General features: G+C 37.8%; 1 protein-coding gene across 1 annotated transcript in view; it reads left to right on the top strand.

Annotated features, from left to right (window-relative positions):
* The first annotated feature begins 3,323 nt into the window (after positions 1 to 3,323).
* LOC145483849 (polycystin family receptor for egg jelly-like) overlaps positions 3,324 to 19,857 on the top strand; it is a 39,883-nt gene continuing 23,349 nt past the window's right edge. The window contains exons 1-3 of the mRNA XM_081462397.1: positions 3,324 to 3,979; positions 15,751 to 16,079; positions 18,422 to 18,563. Coding sequence (XP_081318523.1) covers positions 3,895 to 3,979; positions 15,751 to 16,079; positions 18,422 to 18,563 — 556 coding nt within the window. The 5' untranslated portion in view covers positions 3,324 to 3,894. The remainder of the gene's footprint in view (positions 3,980 to 15,750; positions 16,080 to 18,421; positions 18,564 to 19,857) is intronic.

Raw genomic sequence — 19,857 nt, 5'->3', positions numbered from 1 at the left:
TATCAAACAAATAGTTACACCTAAAAGCGAATTGTTTGGTTCGTTTTACGCCTAACGACTCACCCCATTGAGACACTCTCTATCAAATTCTGATCTGCACTGTTTTGTATGCTTAGATGTAATCAGGTTTTGCTCTAAAAACTAGTCTGAAAAGAGAAATAAACAAAGGGAAATACGAAGAAAAGCGAAACAAAGCAAAACGGAAGGGAAACGAGATGTCGCTTTAGCAAACTCTCTTAGAAGGTTCATACTCTACCAAATTCTGATCTCTTCTGTTTTGTGAACTAAGTTTTGACCAGGTTTTTGTTTTCATTTTTATAACTTAACACATCAAAACCTGAAGAAGGCTGGTTTGCGGCCAGCAGAAATATTGTTTTAAATATACCATGTTGTGACAGTCCTACAGTAGTCTTTGAATTCTCATCGTTTTACTTTTCAAGTTTGGTTGATTAGATCTCCTGTCAGATCCAATGTTCAATCAAGGATGCTCTTCGTTCACGGCTTCGCAGTTTATTTAGTTTGTAAGCCAAAGTTGTCATACAATACAAACTTTGTTCTCGTTCTTCCTTCTTGAGAAATGGTGAATGGTGTTTTCTTGTTTTTACACTCCGTCTGAAATCATATAAAGATATTGTTTATAAGAAGTTCCAAAGGAAACTTCTGCGCGTCATTTAGCATGAGTGAGAGCCGGTTAAAAACTGGAACTGCTAAGGTACAACAAATTCTGGATAAATTGCAGGAGCAGAGTTTCTATTAGTCACTGTGAGCATTTGTACTTAAATTGTTCCACACTAGTTTCAGTACTCTCTTGGCGAATTCCCAATCATTTGTAGACTGTTTCTATGGAAAGTGAACGCAGTGTTTTCATCCTTTTTGCTTCTTAGATGAGCTCAAGCTGGTTTACCCGACTCACAATTCCTCTTGAGTTGTATGATTGGTGAAAATAGTAAAAATATTAATCCAAACAGAGCGTGCGCTGCAGAGATTTTTGGTATAAGACTTGTTAGAGGAACCTTGGCCTTGAGTCTAAGAGTTGCTTGCAGTGTTGCAATGTTTCCGACAAAAAAGGATAGCTTCCGTCAGAGGGATCAAATAAGTAAATTTCAATTAAAGGGCTTTCAGTAGTTTCACAAAGTGGTCTCTCTGTATTTTCACAATTTTTGTTGTTTCGAGATGTATATTCCGGAATGTCTTTTAATATAGGCAAACTACACGTAAAATTCAACGTGAGTAACAAAAGGATCAAGCTTGAAATAGCTGCGTGACATTACGCTTAAGATAAGAACCCAAATTAGAGTAATTTCTTCACCTGTCGATAAACTAATACAAAGTGCTTTGAAGGCACACGGAAATCAGGTATGGAAGATAATTTCACGCAATGTAGAATTCTTCATTTATTCGAAGTAAAGATGTAAAGTAGGACTAGATTAGTTGTCTGGGTAGTCCTGTGATGTGATGTACAGGGTACTTGGGTAACTTCTGCTTGATCTGTCGGTTTTATTACGTAGTTGGCTGGTTGAATTTTAGCATAAATCAATGATGTGGACCACCTGATATCTATCAACGATGTGGACGGCCACCTGATACCTTTCTCCGTTTCCGTGTTAAAAAGGTTTTTCACATTTTACAGCCGGCTGTGTGTAAACTTCAAAGAAAAAGGAAACATGACTGACTCGTTTAATTTTTACGGGCGGATGCGAGTCTCACTGAATGCCTATGTTACGCAAATTAAAGCATCTTTCGTATAATTTAACCAAGGAGGATTGAAGAAAGGACTCCTGTCCTTCTGATGTGTGATCTAAAGTTTATTGGTGAAATATTTTGTGTGATACCAATAATTGGTTGGTTGGGCTTGCCTGCGGGTTACTGTGGAGGAGCATATGTGTTTGATTTTGACAGTCAGGCCACGTTCTGAAAATTGTTTTTCTTTTGTAGTTGCTATTACATGTAGCCTCGGGGCTTGTGCAGATTTTTTCCCTTCAAAATGAGTCAAAATAAAGTATTTCGCTGTAAAAGCTCAAAAGATTAGGTTTCATATCGGGAGATTACATACGATAACTCATTGTGTAAAAGGATCCATTTGTAAACAAATTAAAATTTCGATATGCGATAAAATTAAACTTCGTCCGTGACTTTCTATCTCAAAGGTCTTTTGGTCAAATAGTGTCTTTCAAAGCCCAAAACCCAGGCTTCTTTCTACCAATGCAATGAGTGTCAGTCTTTAAGTTTAAGAATAATTCTCAACAAAACATGCCAAAGCGCCATTCAATCCATTTCTCTTTTATGCCAAAATTAAGCCTCAAATCAATCTGGTGGTTCTTCATTTATGATATCGTGAGAAGCCCAGTTCAAGGCGATTTTAAATTATCACTCACGTACCTGACAGATAGCACTCACGATAACAAATTCTCAAACGCTTACTTTAATCGCATTTTCTTCTATATCCGTTTTTCGGCTTTAATATCTGTTCAGTGTTGATTAAATGAAAGTGGATCGGAATCACTGAGTTTGGACTTAAAATGTTTTAGCCCGAGCAGATAAGCAGGAATTGCCACCGGATTGTCTAGTATCTAGTTTGATTCTATACAAGGTATTTTGTGAGAGAGCTTTAATAGGATACAATACACTGAAGTGAAAGTGCTTTTCTTTAGGCTTAAGCCTTTCTAACAGCAAAATAGAAAATTTATGTCCATTAACTTTACGCAACTCAGTAAACATAGCACTTGCACAATGCAAGAAGCCTGTTTGGTACAGGAATAAATTTGACCCGACGACAAAGATTTCGAAACGTCACTCGTTACGGCTGTAATAGAATGAATTGAAGAAATTTAGCGTCTTTTCAGTTTTATAAAGGTCACGTTCCCTTGATTGGTTTCCGAAGTTTGGATTGATGGTGAGAATAATTAATTTCGCGACCATAGAAAAAAATCGAATCAGCCCTCAACATGTAACCCTCTCGGCGCCACGTTGCAAATTGAACGCGTCTCAAATTTTGCAGATACACCATATTGTAGCGTTATAGTGGGTGCTTTGATTACGATCTCTGTTGATGTAATAAGCAATGACCTCCAAACCGCACAATTTGTGGGGTGTTTTAATGCGCAGTTGACTCCGGTGAGGTTGTTAGAAAACAACCAAAATGGTGCTAACATGAGCAATACTTCTTTTGGGGGGTCAACAAATATGAGATTGAAATTGCTCGTTTTTCACAACCAATTGCAAGTTGTTTTTAAACTTACAAGTAAAACCACACACACAGATGATCATTATTTTTTCGTATCACTGTTTATGAGTGAACTGGGTAAATTTGTGTGTGTGCATGAAAGAAATTCCGTCAAGTTCTTTATAAATATTGTATGAATGTTGTTTGTTGGTTTGTCGCTTTACTGTTTGTCAATCAAGTACGAGATAAATTTAAGTGTTTCAGGTTTAATTTGACTCGCAGAATGGAGCATTTTAAAACCGATGCAAGCGCGTTAGTTTACTTGAAGACAAGAAAGTCCATTTGAGACGAACGGAACTTACCAGAAAGTGAAATTATGTCCGAGTTTGAAGTTCACTATCCGTTCTGCGCACGCGCTGAGGTATTTAGGGAGGCACAAGGTCAGCGTTTTACGTCACCTAAGCTCATTGTTTTGCTTTTCAGAACATTAAACTCAAATGTTAAATTTATGGCTCGAGGATAGATAAGCTTTTAAACTCGACCAGAAGTGCTTCAGGCGTTTGCCACAGTGCGCTCGTGACTCGATCAACTTTTCTCTGTTAGTCGCTGTTATCGACTGTGAATATTGCCAAAGGTCTTCGTTGTAACAACTTTGTAAGTTTTTCGTCATTGGCAGTCTCGTAACGATAAAACTTGTCAAACGTACCTGGGGAGTCCTCAAACGATTGATAATGCGGTTTATACCGTTGATACTGCTTCACTTTCTCTGCTTCAACCCAGTTCACGCTCACTACTTCAAGAATGACAGCGACCAAGGTAAGACTTATGTGTTTCTCTGCTTTAAATGCAAAAAACCGACTTTTACTTAAAAAAAAAAACTTACTCATGGGAGACGCATTCATGTCTCCTTGTGAATTACCATTAGCAACTCGGGTTCTTCGAAAACAAAAGGTTTAAATAAGGTCAACTCTCATTATTCTTCAGTCCATTCGCCGTATTTTTAATCCCCTGCTTATAATAAGTTCGCGAGCTTTTAACGAGTTCTGGATTGCTTTTGATTACAGCATTCTCGGTTTCTAGTAAAATTCGGGCAAATATTCATTGCAGAAAGAGATTGTTAGAGTGCCTAAAACCGCATATGGTTATCCTTTTTAATCGTATCGTTACACATATAAATGTTTTGTTTAAAAGTTTATTTTATCCACTGTATCGTTTTCATCTTCACCAATATGTACAAATTTCAATCAGAACAAACCAGGCAACTCAAAGTTTTATAGAATTCAACAACTTAGGCACCTTGGATGCCTTTTTATCAAGACTTTGTTATTATGTAAGTCCATGGATGCATAATTAATTTAATTCGTCTCTTTGTCTTATTGCTATTGTATCATTGCTTTTTCTCAGAGTAGAGAAGTTACTTTCTGAAAACAAACGAGTTCCTATTATCTTATCAACCTTTGCTTTTCTTGGTTTAACCTTTCAAAACCGCCGCTCGTAAAACTGTTCTTTGGATCACGTTTAACAGCTATTAAATTTTCCTCTAAAACTGGTTGTTTTAGTAAGTTACGGTAGTTTGTTTTGAATTATGAGGTTGGTGAGAAATTTATGGCAGATACTGTCTCAAAATGATAAACAGACGTCTATCTCTGTGGCCTATGGTCAGAATGACTCGGAGTAATTTATCATATAATTCGATCAATGAAATCCTTCTGAGCTCGTAGATTTGCACGTACTAAGCACCTAAATAAACATAGAGGAAAACGTGAGCCTAGATCGCTAGAGTGGAAATAGAGTGTATCGGGAGAATAAACCCTGAACCCCGAAGAGCTTCACGCTGTTTATCTGCGCTGGTGCTGTGACAATAAACGAGCTTCATGGCAAATGACAAATTGATTGCTATGTCATTAACATTGTTGACAGCGTTTGTGACTATCGCCAGCAGCGTCGATGCAGTTCTTTAGCTAACTCCGTGCTGTTTTCAAATGAGGAAATAATCTATTCCGCGTTTAATTGCATTCGATGTTTCAAACTTTGTTTTCGTCCTGTCTGAAACTTATCCGCGTACAAATTATTAAGTTAAGAACTGATTCCGGGATTTATTTATACTGTTATCGTTGTCACGTTTGCAGGTTGCGCTAAAGCAAATCGGATTGTTACATGAAATTCTTATTGTCAACGTTTAATTATGAGTATATAGCACAACTTTCTAAAAAGCTTATTAAAACCTGAGTCTAAAATGCGAACTTATTTTCAAAAAAGTGTGGTTAATCTTTTAATCTTTTTTTCTTTTTCCAGAAACCCCTAATAGTCGGTAAATAGTATTGCTTGTGTGAAATTTTAATACAAGTCACTATATCTGTAATTTCATCTTTTTAGGTTATGTAATCGGATACATGTAAACGCTCTAGACTAATCTAAGGAAGAAAAAGCCATCCGCGGAAATAGATTTGGACAGTTTCTTTAAAATTTCTTGTTCAGTAAGTGGAATTTAAGTTTTTGGAGAAAAAAATCACCAAAGTATTGAAGGCTCAAGGTTCATTCTCCGAAATCGCTTGCCCTCCGAGCAAAGTCTCCTCGATTTTCCTAGATGAACATTTGAAAATCAAAAGTAGATTTGTTGTCAATAGAAATGCGATACTTTCAGGTTATTAACAATCATGTCCATTTCAAAAAAATGTCTTCCCGATTTTTTTTAGGAACATTGATAATGGGTAGGAGTCGTTTAGTTGACGTAAAATTATTAAAATTTGTTTTCCTTTGTTTTCTAGTTTTTTTTTTGGAACAAAAAGTCATTAGCTCTTTGTTAGTACGTAAGTAAATGCTACGATAATACAACTGCACGTTTTGCACAGAGTGCAAAACGTGATCTACTGTATAAAGACGTTTTTCAAACTGCATAAATAAAAAAGTTATTTTTGGTTCAAGACCTGCTCTTTAAGGCAAATGGTAATTTCTGGATTACGAACATGAGGCCATTTTCTCACGGTCCAAAGTGTCGAAATTCAATTCTAAAGACGCAAGTTAATTTCGGGCTGTTTATATGAAATTAGAAGTGCTGGGCGTTGTGAACAAGGCACCCGACAGTGGTAAATTTAAATTATTTGTTTTTACTTTGTAAACTGGTTAACCATTGTTTCTCGGCTGCGCCTATACTTTGACGACACTAACCCGGGAATTGAAAGAACATTGAAAGCGTGTTATGTTTTCTTTTTTTTTTAAGTGAACGTTTTTATGTCTTTCCTCATGGGAGGCAATTGTCAGGAACGTAAATTTTCGTTATTAGTTTCCATATCCTTTTGTCTTCTCTTTTTCTAGCGTGCAGAACGTTTATGCGAAGTTTTGAAGAGTAAATAAAGGACGGAAAGTTGTCATTCTCTATTTCAAAGAATGGACAACTTTTACACGCAATCGTCAGATGGAATTTGATAATTTTGTGTTCTTTTTGTGCGTTTGCAGATTATCGGTAACAAGCAAAAGAGAGAAAAAGCTAAAAATTTGTCTTCTGTGTAACGCGCATAACGTGTGCCGTTGTTTTGTCTTATTTTTCAGTAATAACTGAGTGATTTGAATTGTTCTATTCCACAATGAATTTCCAGGTTTAGGGTTCTTATTCGGGCCACCGAAAAATTCGAGCTGGACGAGCTGTCAAGTTCGGTGCTTTAAGGGCCCTTTTACGTGCGCGGATCCTCGGTCGAACCCCAGTACTGGAGCTAACTCTTTACAAGCGATTCTACTCTACCTAACAGAAGTGTAATACACTATGTGCCGAACAGAAGTGCGTAACTAAATGTTACAAGAAGTTTCCCCACGGAAAGGTCATTCTTATGGCTTCAGGTTGTTTAATTGGGACCTATCTGAATGACTTATCGAGAAAGAGAGAGAGAAAAAAAAATAAAATAAAAAACCACACACGGGCACGTTATATGCTAATATAACAACGATCACGCACTGTTTAATCTGGAACGCTTTTTGACAAAAATAGCCACAGTGTTTCGTATGCTTACTGAAAATCTCAAACAATTTGACATCAATAGGACTTTTACTCTGGCTCACGAATTTTCTATCCAAAATATTCGTCTATTAAAAGCTGTTTTTTCTGAACTCATTTGTTTGTGAAAAAAAATAAAAAAATAAAAAAATAAAAGGAATAAAAAACCACACACACGGGCACGTTATATGCCAACATTGATAGCAGAAAAAAAGTTCTATACAGTTCACCAATCTTTGTTATTATTGTTTTAGAGACAACATGAGATATTAATTCGTGTCGAGTTGAAAAAGAGTTATTTTCATTTTATCTCAACACAGATATCAAAGATCAGTCAGCGATTGTATTTGCCTTTAAACACTGGATGCAATAGTCGTGGGAACTTTACATGCGCTGTTATGAACACATACAAATACTGTTTTAAAATGATGAGTTTTGCAAATGCGACTAGCTGAACCTTTTTCGCATTGTGTTTACATGCTTGCGACGATGGTAGATGTTTGTATAGTTTCTTGTGATGGGCTGCTTTTGGCGAGACGTTTTAAATATTTATCCTGTTAGCGACGCGTAGAGGACAAACCGACCGGAAATTTCTGGAGCTTTTAAAACGGAAAAAGAAGGTTCGGCAATCTCCGCGGAAATTTTCTGGAAAACGCGAAAATTATTGAATTTCAGAAAACGGCAGCCGAAAATTCCGGGAGCTTTATTCAACTGGATGGGAATTTCTGATACCAATTTTTCAAAAATTTGAGGATACATCGCAAGGTTGTCCTCTTTTCAGTAAATTCCACGAATTGCTGTTTCATTTGCCGTTTTGGGTCGAATGGAAAGCTTCTAAGCTCATTCAATATTTGCTCTGTTGTGTTTTGAATATATCAAATTAGACGTGTTCAAAAGTGCGGGCAGGTTTGAGGCCCCGTCCACACTGCGCAGGGAAAATTTGAAAACGGCTTTTTCGCATCACATGTTTTCCGTATACACTACGGTGGAGAAATTGGAAAACCCAAATATCACCGGTAATTTGGGTTTGTGTTTGAGGAAAACAGGGAACAGGGAACAGGGAAGTCACGTGATTATCTTGATGTCACCGTTTTCGACAAGATCCGTTTGCCAAATGTTTCCGTCCACACGAAAACGAAAAGCCGGCGTTTTCAAATTCCTTCGGTTTGAAGAGCGTTTTCCAAAAGCTTCGTTTTTCGCAACGGATAAGCGAGGACGGCAGGCGTAAGCCATAGAAATAGAGCTGCCTTTTCAAATTTCTCCGCCGTAGTGTGGACGGGGCCTCATTCAATTTTAGATGTTAATAGCAATGTTTTTTAAGCAGAGAGGCGATGAAAATGATTTCATTAATGAGATATTGCCTTGATCAATTTGCAGCAATTTGCAATTAGCAATTTGCAATTAGTCTTCCTGTTAAGACGCGTTGAGATTCGATTGGCTCAATGTTGTCTACGCACAGTTTAATAACTTTAACAGTAACTTTAGTTGCCTTACGGAAGTTAAAAGAGCATCTCTATTTTGTAGTCTATCCGGCTGAAATGTAGTCAATTGTCAGTTGCATTCTTGTTTTTGATTGTTACTCAGTAACGCGACTGTTAATTTGTGTTAATTTTTGATTTTTAATTTTTACTTTAACTCGACTGTTAATTTGCCGGAGGTCATTTGTGATCGTCTTCTTTTCACAACTGGCAATTTATTTCCTGTGTAAGTGGTCTCGCGTAATGGATGCCTTGTAAGTGACCTTCGACGATGGAGATGTGGTTGGTCGTGTTGTTCTTAATGCCGGTTTACACCCATAATGTCAATGAGGAGCAAGGTTAGAATGAGTTACTTGTTAACAAAGCTTCAACGATTTAAGAAAATGTAAGACTGATAATTATACTGTACCGGCAGTCAAACCTACATGAAGCGATAACTTTCTCTTTAGACGCAAATGTAAATTCCAGAATTCTGGGAATTCTACGGTGCTAAAAAAAAAAGCTACCTTTTCCTTTATTAAACGTCGACCGCACTAGAGAATAGTGATAAATAAGTCAAAAGCAATCACACGCGATCGATTTCGATTCTGATAAGTTTTTCTTCGTTGTTTTTAAATTTCGGCGCACTTGAAATCACATGATACTTTACAATGAAAACCTCTGTAACAAATCTACTTAGTGTGACTTTCCGCCTGGATCTTAGTGTGGTTCCCAAAAAAAAAAAAGAAAAAAAAAAGTGTTTCATACCTGCCGTTGGTTTCCAATTTGCAGTGGGAAATGTTTTCATTTTGCAAATTAATGTTCTCATCCATGACTCAAATAATTGCAGTGTAACGCTTTCCGATTTATGAAAACAAAACTGTTTGTCAATTTTTTTTGAAACAAAGAAATCTGATTTTGCATCGGATCTACTCGGGGAAATAGACGAAAACGATAGAGAAAATTTAATAAAAGCATTGAACTTTTCGGCTAAACAAATCTGTTTGTTAATTTTTTTTAGACAAAGAGATCCGATTTTACACTGGATCTACGCGACGAAATAGACGAGAACGGTAGAGAAAACTTAATAAACCCATTGAACTTTTCGACTTCGTCTTACGTATATTGCATGCATGTTTGAAATGTGGGAATGTAGCTCACTTCTTATGGTAAATTACCTCTGGCAAAACATGAAGAAATTTGTGTTCTATGCAAATTTCTTGGCATACTAACATTTTCGCTCTTCTACCGAGATTGATGCTCCTCTATGTTCGTATTTGTCATGACACTCCTAATCTAAGCCTTGTTAGGCTCATTCTATGAGCAGGATTTGTAACTACTGTGAAGTAACCTTCAAACCATTCCTTTTAACATTTTGTGTTATTCATTTTCTTGAAATTGTTGACGGTCTATTCTGGTTTTAAGCCAGGTTTGTAAATATTTGTGTCTGAAGGTTTTCTTTATAGTTAATGGTGCGTTCTTGATGGTTGCTGGGTTACTGGCTCTCTTACTGACTTGAAACTTCCCAGTGATCCTTTCGTTCATTAGGACATCGAAGAAAGGCTTCTAATTTGTTGTATATTAATGCTTCGCGGATCAAAACGTTGTCACCGGCAAGCATGCTTTGATCTTGAGCAATAGCTGATTATATCGATGCTAGGGTACAGCACAAACTCTGCTTCACAAGCCATAATCTCTGGGACATTTATTGCTTGTTTACAAAGATGAATGTGAACTTGTTAAATTGTGCTTTTATCAAAATGTGTTCTCTGATAACAGCTCAGGTCCCCAAACCAAGGAGCGCTAGTTTAACCCGGGTATTAAAAAGTTCGTTCAATCGTGATTGTCGCTGAATCCGAGCTAGAAAAGGGTAGTTTTATTACCGAGAGAACTTTAGTGGCTTTTTCGCTAAGAATTTCTCTTGCGTTGGTGTAACGACTGGATCGCGTCATTTCTATACTTTATAACATTGCTTAATTCTCATTGGCAGACACAGAGGCCAATTTGTTTTGCAGCAATGACGTCTCTTAGCGAGAAAATATAGATGAATTTATTGAAGAACTAAAGGAAGTAAGCGAAAACCTAAACACCAAAAAGTCAGTCAGTCGGTCGGTCGGTCGGTCGGTCGGCCAGCCAGCCAGCCAGTTAGTCAGTCAGTCAGTCAGTCAGTCTGTCAGTCAGTCAGTCAGTCAGTCACATGACATTTAGTACATGTAGTAAATGTAGTTTTCGAATTAACAAATAAGGAAGCCTCGACTGTGATCTGTTCCATTTTAAAGCACGCAGGAAGCTTCCTAAGTGCTTTACAACAGAACAGAGCACAGTCGAATGAAGAATCTATTGATTTCCCCACACATTGGGCGGCATTTCAAACCAAACTCTATTTTCCAAACGAGAGAAAGTGGCGTCAGCATGCATCTGTTCTCTGATAAAGCACGCTGAAATAAGCCAATAACGGTCCTTGTTAGAATTGTTCAAATAATTTGATCAGCTAACGAGACAACAGCCGTCAATCACAAGTGGCTTTCCAGAGGAGAACGATCGTTTGAAAGTTTGCATTTTCAATAGTTTATTTTTTAAGCACCTAAAGGTTTCTAGTCCAGAGGAATCCGGCCGCATAGAGGCTCATGAAAACGTGCAATTTTCGAATGGAGATTACGAAACAAGGAGCTCAAAGCTTGCGGATGAAAGTGCAAAATGCTGAGTTGTATTTGAAAGGAGCTAAAGTTATTTACGGCTTGCAGCCGCTCGCAGCAAGATTGCCCGAACTAGCGTCAAACTTGCTAACACGAGACTGCTTCAACTGGTTCTACTCCGAGTACAGAAGAGAATATCAGAGCAAACGTTCAACTGATCACTCGAAGGGTCAGTGTTGATACGAAATTGTCGAGGTTCACTTCGCTGAGGTGACCGGAGCTGAGATTGCTAGTTAACAAACGAGCGTTACTACACTGCATGTAAGTGTTGTTTAAGCATTTCTACAAAAAGAAAGCTTCTCATCAAAAACAGAGACAGCTCAATTAATGTTTTCTGTCGTTTTACGTGTATAGTATAATTTCTGCTTTCGTGACAAACGTAGGGAAGTTATTTTACCAAAATAAATGATTTTATGCAGCTTGTGACGTAACTAGAAACAGTACTTGGTTGGGGGAGTTTCTGTCATCCGGGATATAGATAAAATAATAATAATAATAATAATAATAATAATAATAATAGTAATAATAATAATAATAGTAATAATAAGAATAAGAATAAGAAAGTTTTTTGGGCGCATTTAAAAAACTCAATGCACTTACATTACTATAAAAAATAAATTAGTTAAATCCCATAAAATATTTCTAATGACAGTAATAAATAAAATATATGAAATGATTAATTAAAATACAGTTTCTCATAAAATAAAATAAATCAAAAGTAAGATTTCCGAAACAAGAGTGTTTTGAGGGCAGATTTAAAAGACGAAAGAGATGTTGTATTTTTAACAGAATCCGGTAGACTGTTCCGTAATTTAGGTGCGGAGAAAGAAAAGGCACGTTCACCGTATGTCACAGAGTTCACAGTAGGGACAGTGAAAAGAAGTTTAGAGGATGAGCGTAGGCTCCGTTGCGGGTGGTATTGTTGTAGGAGGGACGACAAGTAGGCTGGGCAAAGTCCATGGATAATGTTAAAAGTGATGAGCAGAAGTTTGAATATAATCCGTGATTCAACAAGTAGCCAGTGTAGGCATTTAGATATTGCTAAATGTGGTCCACCTTCTCTTTTGCGTAGCATTCTCAGCAAGTGTAGGGAATTTTCCCTCCCTCCACACCCCATTTTCTCTATTTTCTACACTAGCTGGCGGTTTCTCCATCACCGTTGCTGGGCTAATACTTTGGTATGTTTGTAATTTAAGCTTTCTAAGCTTGCTATCAAAATAAACGGCCACGCCTGTGGCCAATATATCTCACTTGGAGTGTTGAGTTTTATTACCCAGCAAACAGAGCTCAGCCAAAGCATATGAATTATGTCTATGTTGTATTTAAGTGTGAGGAACAAGGTAGATAAAATGTCTTTTATCGAAGCGTTCGCTAGGTTGAGGATTTGTTTATTTCGCTACGTGGTGACCATTTTGTTGGCGGGAATCTAGCAAGAATTGTTGTTTTATTACAGTTTTAACACTACTGCTGTTAGCAATGGCCTCCATGCAGCCATGTTTACTGCAGACGAATAGCTCGTTTCCATTGCGTTTGTCTGAGTCACAGTAAACGTTTAATATGGGTCAAATTTGCCAAAATTCCGAAAGCAAAAATTTGAAAGCCAGCTAACCGTCATCAACCCGTGCATCTGTTCTCTGATAGAGCACGCTGTTTCAGCCAATCAGAGTGCGCGTCATATGGAAACGTTATAGAGGATATTACATGCCCGCGCGTGGATACGAATTTTATCTTCGAGTGTTCAACTCGATATCTCACGAATGAGCGCAGCGAACAAGTGAGATATTGAGTTGACCACGAACATACTAATGACGACGCTTTTGACGATTATCCGAAGATTTCCGACCTCTTTCCGAAGATTTCCGAAGATTTTCCAAAATTGTTCCGAAGGCCAAACGAACGCTTCCGACCACTTTCCGAACATTTCCAAACATTTTCCGAAGAGTACCGAAAATTGCCGAAGACGACCGAAGAAGATCCGAAGATGTTTCGGTCATGCATCAACAAATTTAAGTGTAGTTAAAGGGACAAAAGAAAAATGTTATCAAAAAGGAATGATATCTTCACAGTGTGAAAGATAAGAATAGCTTATTTTTTTCTCAAGCATCTGAGCGGGCTGGAATCCTAAATCCTCGAATTTGATTGGCACATGACCGGTCCAGCTTTTTCCGATACGGCCCACGGGCCGGATTTTTTTCCCGCTGCCTAAATTTTGCGCCTGAAAGTTAGCGGTAATCGTCAATCTTTTGCCTTTTTTACACATCCATCGACGATTAGTCAACGCAAGTTTATCTCTGTTCACTTTAAAATGGCAAGGAAAGTCACTTTACGTAAATTCAGTTGATTGTTTTGAAGTTGTCAGAGTTTGCTTAATTGTTTGTAGCTTGGCGCTGTAATGGCGCGTAATCCTGTGTTTCTCTCGCCATAAAATTCGAGTCAATTTCAGTCGAGTTTATCTCTCTGATCGTTGCTGTATTTAGAAGAATTTCTGTGGAATACACTTCACGAATTTCCTCGCTTTCTGCTATTCAATTTACGGTAGAAAAGTGACGAAGTGATTTTAAAAGCAACGACTGGCAGAAATTGTTTTTGTAGTAGAACTTCAAGCTTCGCACGAAATTTCACACCGCAAAAGCAATTTTGGAGAACTTAACTGGTGAAATAAATGTAACTAACACAAAGTAGTTCGAAAAAAATTTGTTTTTTAATACATCTTTCTTTGTCTACTATCTGAGTTACTCGCTCGTTGCCGAGATTTTTACAAATCGTTAGTAGACGGCGCGCAGGCCGAGTCAATGACAAGAGTTGCGTTAACAAACCCATTTGTAATCCTTAAAACCAATTTACTGCAGGAAAAAAAAATAAACATGTTATTTGCCGGCTTACGGTCGGTCCTTATGGTGAAAAACTGTGACCGCGGACTTGAAAATGCTGGCCGAGGCCTGCCTCCCAGCCGGCAAATAACATATATATCTTCACTGCGCGCCATGAAGATATGATTTTTCAGTAAAAGGAAAAATCCTGGTATTTCACTGGTGTTTATATAATAAATTATAATATTTTTTTTTTACAAACCGATTTGGAATTGTATTCTAATTGCGAAGATCAGATTGTGTATATATTTTCTAGAGTTTTCTTCTGGCATGGGGCAACCGAACCAAGCTTCATGCCTCTCTTATATTCTCATGATTGGGTTACGTGTGTTAGAAGGCTTCTCACGCTCAGAGATAGTAAAAGGCGCACTGTCATACTTTCATACTTTCAGTGGCTTTGTCACAGATCTTTCCAGTATCTTCTATAAATTACCATATTGACGTGAACTTGATAGCCTGACAGAAATCGCAGTCACCAATGTTTCAATATTCTACCATCCCGTAGTGACTGGAAGACATCCCAATTTTGTTTCATTCTAGATTGTTTCTTGTGGCCATAATATATTCAGCTCGTGCTTTAGCGTGCATCTCGCACAAATACCCGGGCAGAAAACAGTGTTTGCTTGCACCCTACCCTCTGTACTCAGATTAAGTCACGCAATTCGAAACACAACTCCGTCATTTGTGGTTTTTGGTTAAATTCTTGTCGCTGACCCAACTCCTAGTCTGCGGCTTACCAATGTTTTGTTTTGTGTTTGATATTGTCTTAGCTCTCTTTCAATTGACCTGAACTAGCAGGTATTTAGTTTTGCAATATTACACTTTCGACAAAATCAATAGACTCTAACCTCTATTTTTTTCAGTGGTTGAGATTCAACCTGTGCCATCCAGTACTATGGGTTCTTATTAAGCAAGTAAATGTTTACCAAACAATCGAGTTGTTTAGACGAATTCTGTTCAGTGGTGGCATTTGGTTTCTAATGCTTTTCTTTGTGGTTCGGTTTTGGCGTAGAGACATCCACATTCTACATTCATTCCCGGCCTCCGCTACATTGTCACAACCGTGACTCACGTTGATAAAAATAAGTTGTTTAACCTGCGCATGTCCACCAGGAGAGCTCTGATGACGGCAGATGTTTTTTTTTAGACTTGGTCAGCGGGTTTGTGTAACAGCGAAGTGCATATGCAATACTATTAACATGATAACTTTTAAGTGCTAATTTTGATGCGTGGGGCGGGAAAATTCACACAGTCGACAGCATGCATAAGTTGTTATATGACTCGAGTTCAAGTTTCTATTCTTACCGCGTTTTCTCGTTATTGTTTTGTACAAGACTTCGAAGCGTAGCTTTGAATGATTTCTTTACAATATGAGATTTCTCTTTGGGGCGGTGATTTTGTGCTTGGTTGTCGAAGAAAGTGGGCCACAGCAGCTTCTCGAAGCCTCGTCACACTTGGCAAAGATAACAGGTTGCTTATCAAGCACATAAGCGCACAATCACGCTAACTTAATTTATAATCTGGCTTTCATTTAGAGACTCACGGGTAGCCGCACTTTCACCTTTTTTTTTCGCAGCGAATTGTCGCAGGCCTCTTGGGTTGGCGAGCGGGGAGATTCAGAACGTACAAATCACAGCCCAATCGGTCTTCGAGAATGACTTCTCAACGTTTGGAGCACATCGCGCCCGTCTCAACCTATCTAGCTGGCCGCCCGGTTACAGAGCCGACCCAAACCAGAGCAATGGTTGGATTAAAGTTGAACTGGGAAAGAAAATGGTGATAACTGCCATCGCCACACAAGGATACGGCGATCCGGCGGTCTCTGAGTGGATGCAGCAGTATATGGTGATGTATTCAAACGGCGGGGATTACTCGTATTTTAAAGACCTGGAAGGTAATCTTCAGGTAAGTGAAATCAGTAACAACGAAAACTGTACTGTCTCAGATTGACAATAGGCATTAGGTTCATGTTTGGTTTTAAACCGTTCCTTTCGTCGACGTGTTGATGTCGCGCTGTACTCTAAACTGTTGTAAAAAAAAATTATCCAAAACGTCAATGCCGTATTCTTCCAGTTGATTATGTAATAAAATCGTTGATACCAGTTCACCAGGAGGAGTGTGGCAGGTAGATAATTTGTTTAGTATTTTGGTTAGCTCTTTCGATAAGGATTTCTCGCAAACTGAAAAGTTATGCAAAAAATGTGATTTTTATCGCTCATTGCTCATGGAATTTAATAAGATTAGGAACGTCTCTGAATGTTTACACACATAACTAGGAGCCCAAGACAGCTTAGAGGTTTACGCGGTGCTGGCTGAACATACTACTTGTAGTGTTTCTAAAAACTAGACGAATTTTTGTCACCTTTTGTTTGATTTCTGATTATCATGCTTTTGACTTGTACCGAAGTACACTTATAGGCGGTGTTTTCTAAACATTTAAAGCGCTTGAAAGCTTCTTGGTTTCATTCAACACAATGGAAACTCTCACTAACACCGCAACAGATTTAATATTTAATGCACTTCAGACAGAAAGCCTGCTTCTGCTTGCTGTTTTTCAAATCATGTCCTTGAAAAATCGCATTACAAGTTGCATGAAACCTCATCATTTTGACTCTCATGGCTAATGAAATATATATTTTTTTATGTTGTAATCAAAAAGTCCGCCCGTTTTGTGCGCGTAATAAGGTTTCTAAAAGAGTAACACTGAGAAAAGAGATAGACAAATGAATTTTGCATTGTTTCGTCTGTCGTGGGGCTGTGGTGTAATTACATTTGCCTCAAATTGATTGAATTCCAGAAAAAGAAAGCTAGAGAAAAATATAGGCAAGTTAGATTTTTGTTAAACTTAAAAAAACATCTACAGAGTACTGAGATTAATGCTCAGGTTTACGCGATGCATACTCACATTTATAGATTTAAATTTATGAAATAATCCAGTTAGAATCGCGTGGTTTTAGTAGAGGAAACTGTATTGACGCCATCTCGAGGTGACCCAAGCATTGTGTTTGCTTGCGGTAAGATATGCCAGTAAGCGGAAAAACTAGCATTAAGCTTTAGCGTTTGGCCGTTATTTGAAATTTAAAAATATTCTTTTTTGACGGGTGTCAAACCTATCCCACTGCGAGAATCGTGCCGTGGGTAATACACGATTCTTTTACATGTTTATACGTGACACGAAAATTATCAAAAACACCTTTAACCTTTGGGTAGAACGCTTCAATTTCACAAGCAGTTAGATGTTTGTGTTGTTTTGGTGATAAATCACATATTAACCCGGTTTCTGTTCAAAACAGTCATATTTCAGTTCTTATTTATATATTTACTTTACTCCCAAATCTGCTTGACGTGCTGGTTTTCACGCTTGGTGCAAGTCAATTCTCCATAAACTATGTTTTTGCGGCGAATAGAGTATTCTTGTTATTGTATTGTCTTTGCCAAACTTGTCAAGATTAATTACTCTTAAGTCACAATTGCCTTCTAAATTAATTCAGATGGAAATCCTAGCGATATCGTTCAACCTGCTAACAATCCCTATACGTGACCGTGCAAGTTTATATTTTATTCAGACGCCAAGAATCTTACTGCACGTTCGATGTGGTGGTCTATATCTGGGTTGATGGCCTTGGTTTACTTCACGTGGCGCGGTCATTATAAAACGATAATGAAGGGTTTTTGCCGTTTTTTAATTACCTCTATGTCCCGGAGGAACGGGGTGAAGTTACTTAAGGAAAAACGAAATGGGGTGGTTTACACACCTTTCACAGTAACCACCAGTTACCAGAGAAACAAAACCAATTCCCTCCCAACTTCCTACCCCTTATCCTTGAGTAACTCACGGAGATTGTTTGTGATCCTTTTCAACATTGAATATCTTGACGGTTTGGTTTTTCACGTTCTTTAAGATCTCATGTACAGGGGCATAATAGCACCTAATCTAAAACTTTAAAACAATGTTGAGCATGGCACAGTGTTGTACATAGAAAAATGTGTAACGGAACATTAGATGTTTGATGTTTGAGGCTGAAAGTCAGAGCCAATAATGATGATAAAAAGCCCCAATTCTAGGGAGAAATCTTGCAATTTTACGTGGTTAAAGTTGATAAAAGTAAATTAAAAACCCAAGCTTTCACAATTTGGCTAGAGTTTCTACACTAAGTGGCGTATAAATTGGCTTTATCATGATCATGAAGTCGACAATTAAAGAAGTACTGAGAGCCTGCACCAATTTTTGCTTCTTATGTTGGTAGATGTTTACGGGAAACAAGGACAGTAATACAATTCAGCGAAACGAGGTGCCTCTTCCCACTGTGGTCACTACAGTTATGATGATGGCAGCATCATCTCATAGCAACTTTGCAGTGAGGATGGAGTTATTTGGCTGTGAGCCAGGTGGGTCTAAATAATCCTTGAATCGTTTCTTGTTAATTTTTTCTTCTCAATGCCAGTTTCGCTTCGTTTTTCCAAAAAAATAATAAATCAGAACCTCCGCATCTAATACTTTTATTTGAAACTTTTCTTAAAGCTTAAGGTAAAAACATTAGTTATCTTTTTTTTTTGCCTTTTTTATTCAATTTTACGGCGTTTTTTTTATTTACCGGACTTTATGCTGATATAGATTAAGTGAAGTTGCCACTCTAGCTTAAAAGTGTAGTCTAAGAGTGACTAAGTCGTCTTTTTGTCCCCCATACCCTGCAAACAGCCGCTCAGGGGTTTGGGAAGAAAACTGACATTTTACAATATTTTGTAAGAGAGCACAATTGTAATGGTGCCATTTCAATAATATATCAGTATATTTCGGTACCATTATCATACTGACGATGCAATCAAGTTTAGTTTTAATTTATACAAACCAGCGTTAGAATTGCGCTCTCTCTGCTTCTAATCAAGAGATTTTAAATGTTATGGCTTTGGTCCATTGATTCTCAAGGTGTTGAGGATTACGCTGCGGGAAATTCGTGTAATGCTGGATAATGAAACCCTCTCACAAACTATCTTCTCAAGGCCGATAGTTGCCCTTTATTTAAGTACAATACAAAACCCGGAATATTTCTGTTGAGTTTTTTTGTCTTATTGACTAGAAGCAGGTGATTCGCTTGATTCTTGTAATCTGTCACGCTGAGTTTTCCCTCTAGCCTCTGTTTTCTCAATAGTGAATGAGAACACGATTAACATGAAACGCATTAACCGCGAAACGCTTTTATCACGAAACACGTTTTAATTTCGCAATACACGCTTCTAGCAGGGCCATTTTCAGCCCTTCCCATTCAACCAAAAATTACAGTACTTTCGAAACGAGAGAAAATGGTTTTGAAATTTCCGACGAAAAGTTTCCAAAAATCCGAGAATTTATGAATTTCCGAAATGCAAACCATTCAACGCAAAAATTAGAAATCTAAATAATAATGGAAAGGAAATTCCTGGTAATAAATTTTCGAAAACTCAGGTATACTTCGCAAGGTTTTCCTTTTCATTCTTCGGAAATACTTGAAAATAATAGTGTTCTATTCGCTCCGTAAGGTTCTGAGAATTCAAACCGGAAGTTTTGGTCGACCCCTTGTAAGCCCAATTCTTAAAAGAAATGCTGACAGGCAACAAATTAAAACAACAACAACAACAAAAACGACAACTTGTTACCTGAACGATAGCCCTTATATTTCACCAGTTCAAATCTACGGTTCTTGCT

Source organism: Orbicella franksi, chromosome 4, assembly GCF_964199315.1.
Source record: "Orbicella franksi chromosome 4, jaOrbFran1.1, whole genome shotgun sequence".
Classification (NCBI taxonomy): domain Eukaryota; kingdom Metazoa; phylum Cnidaria; class Anthozoa; order Scleractinia; family Merulinidae; genus Orbicella; species Orbicella franksi.
This window is presented reverse-complemented; position numbering and strand designations above follow the sequence as displayed.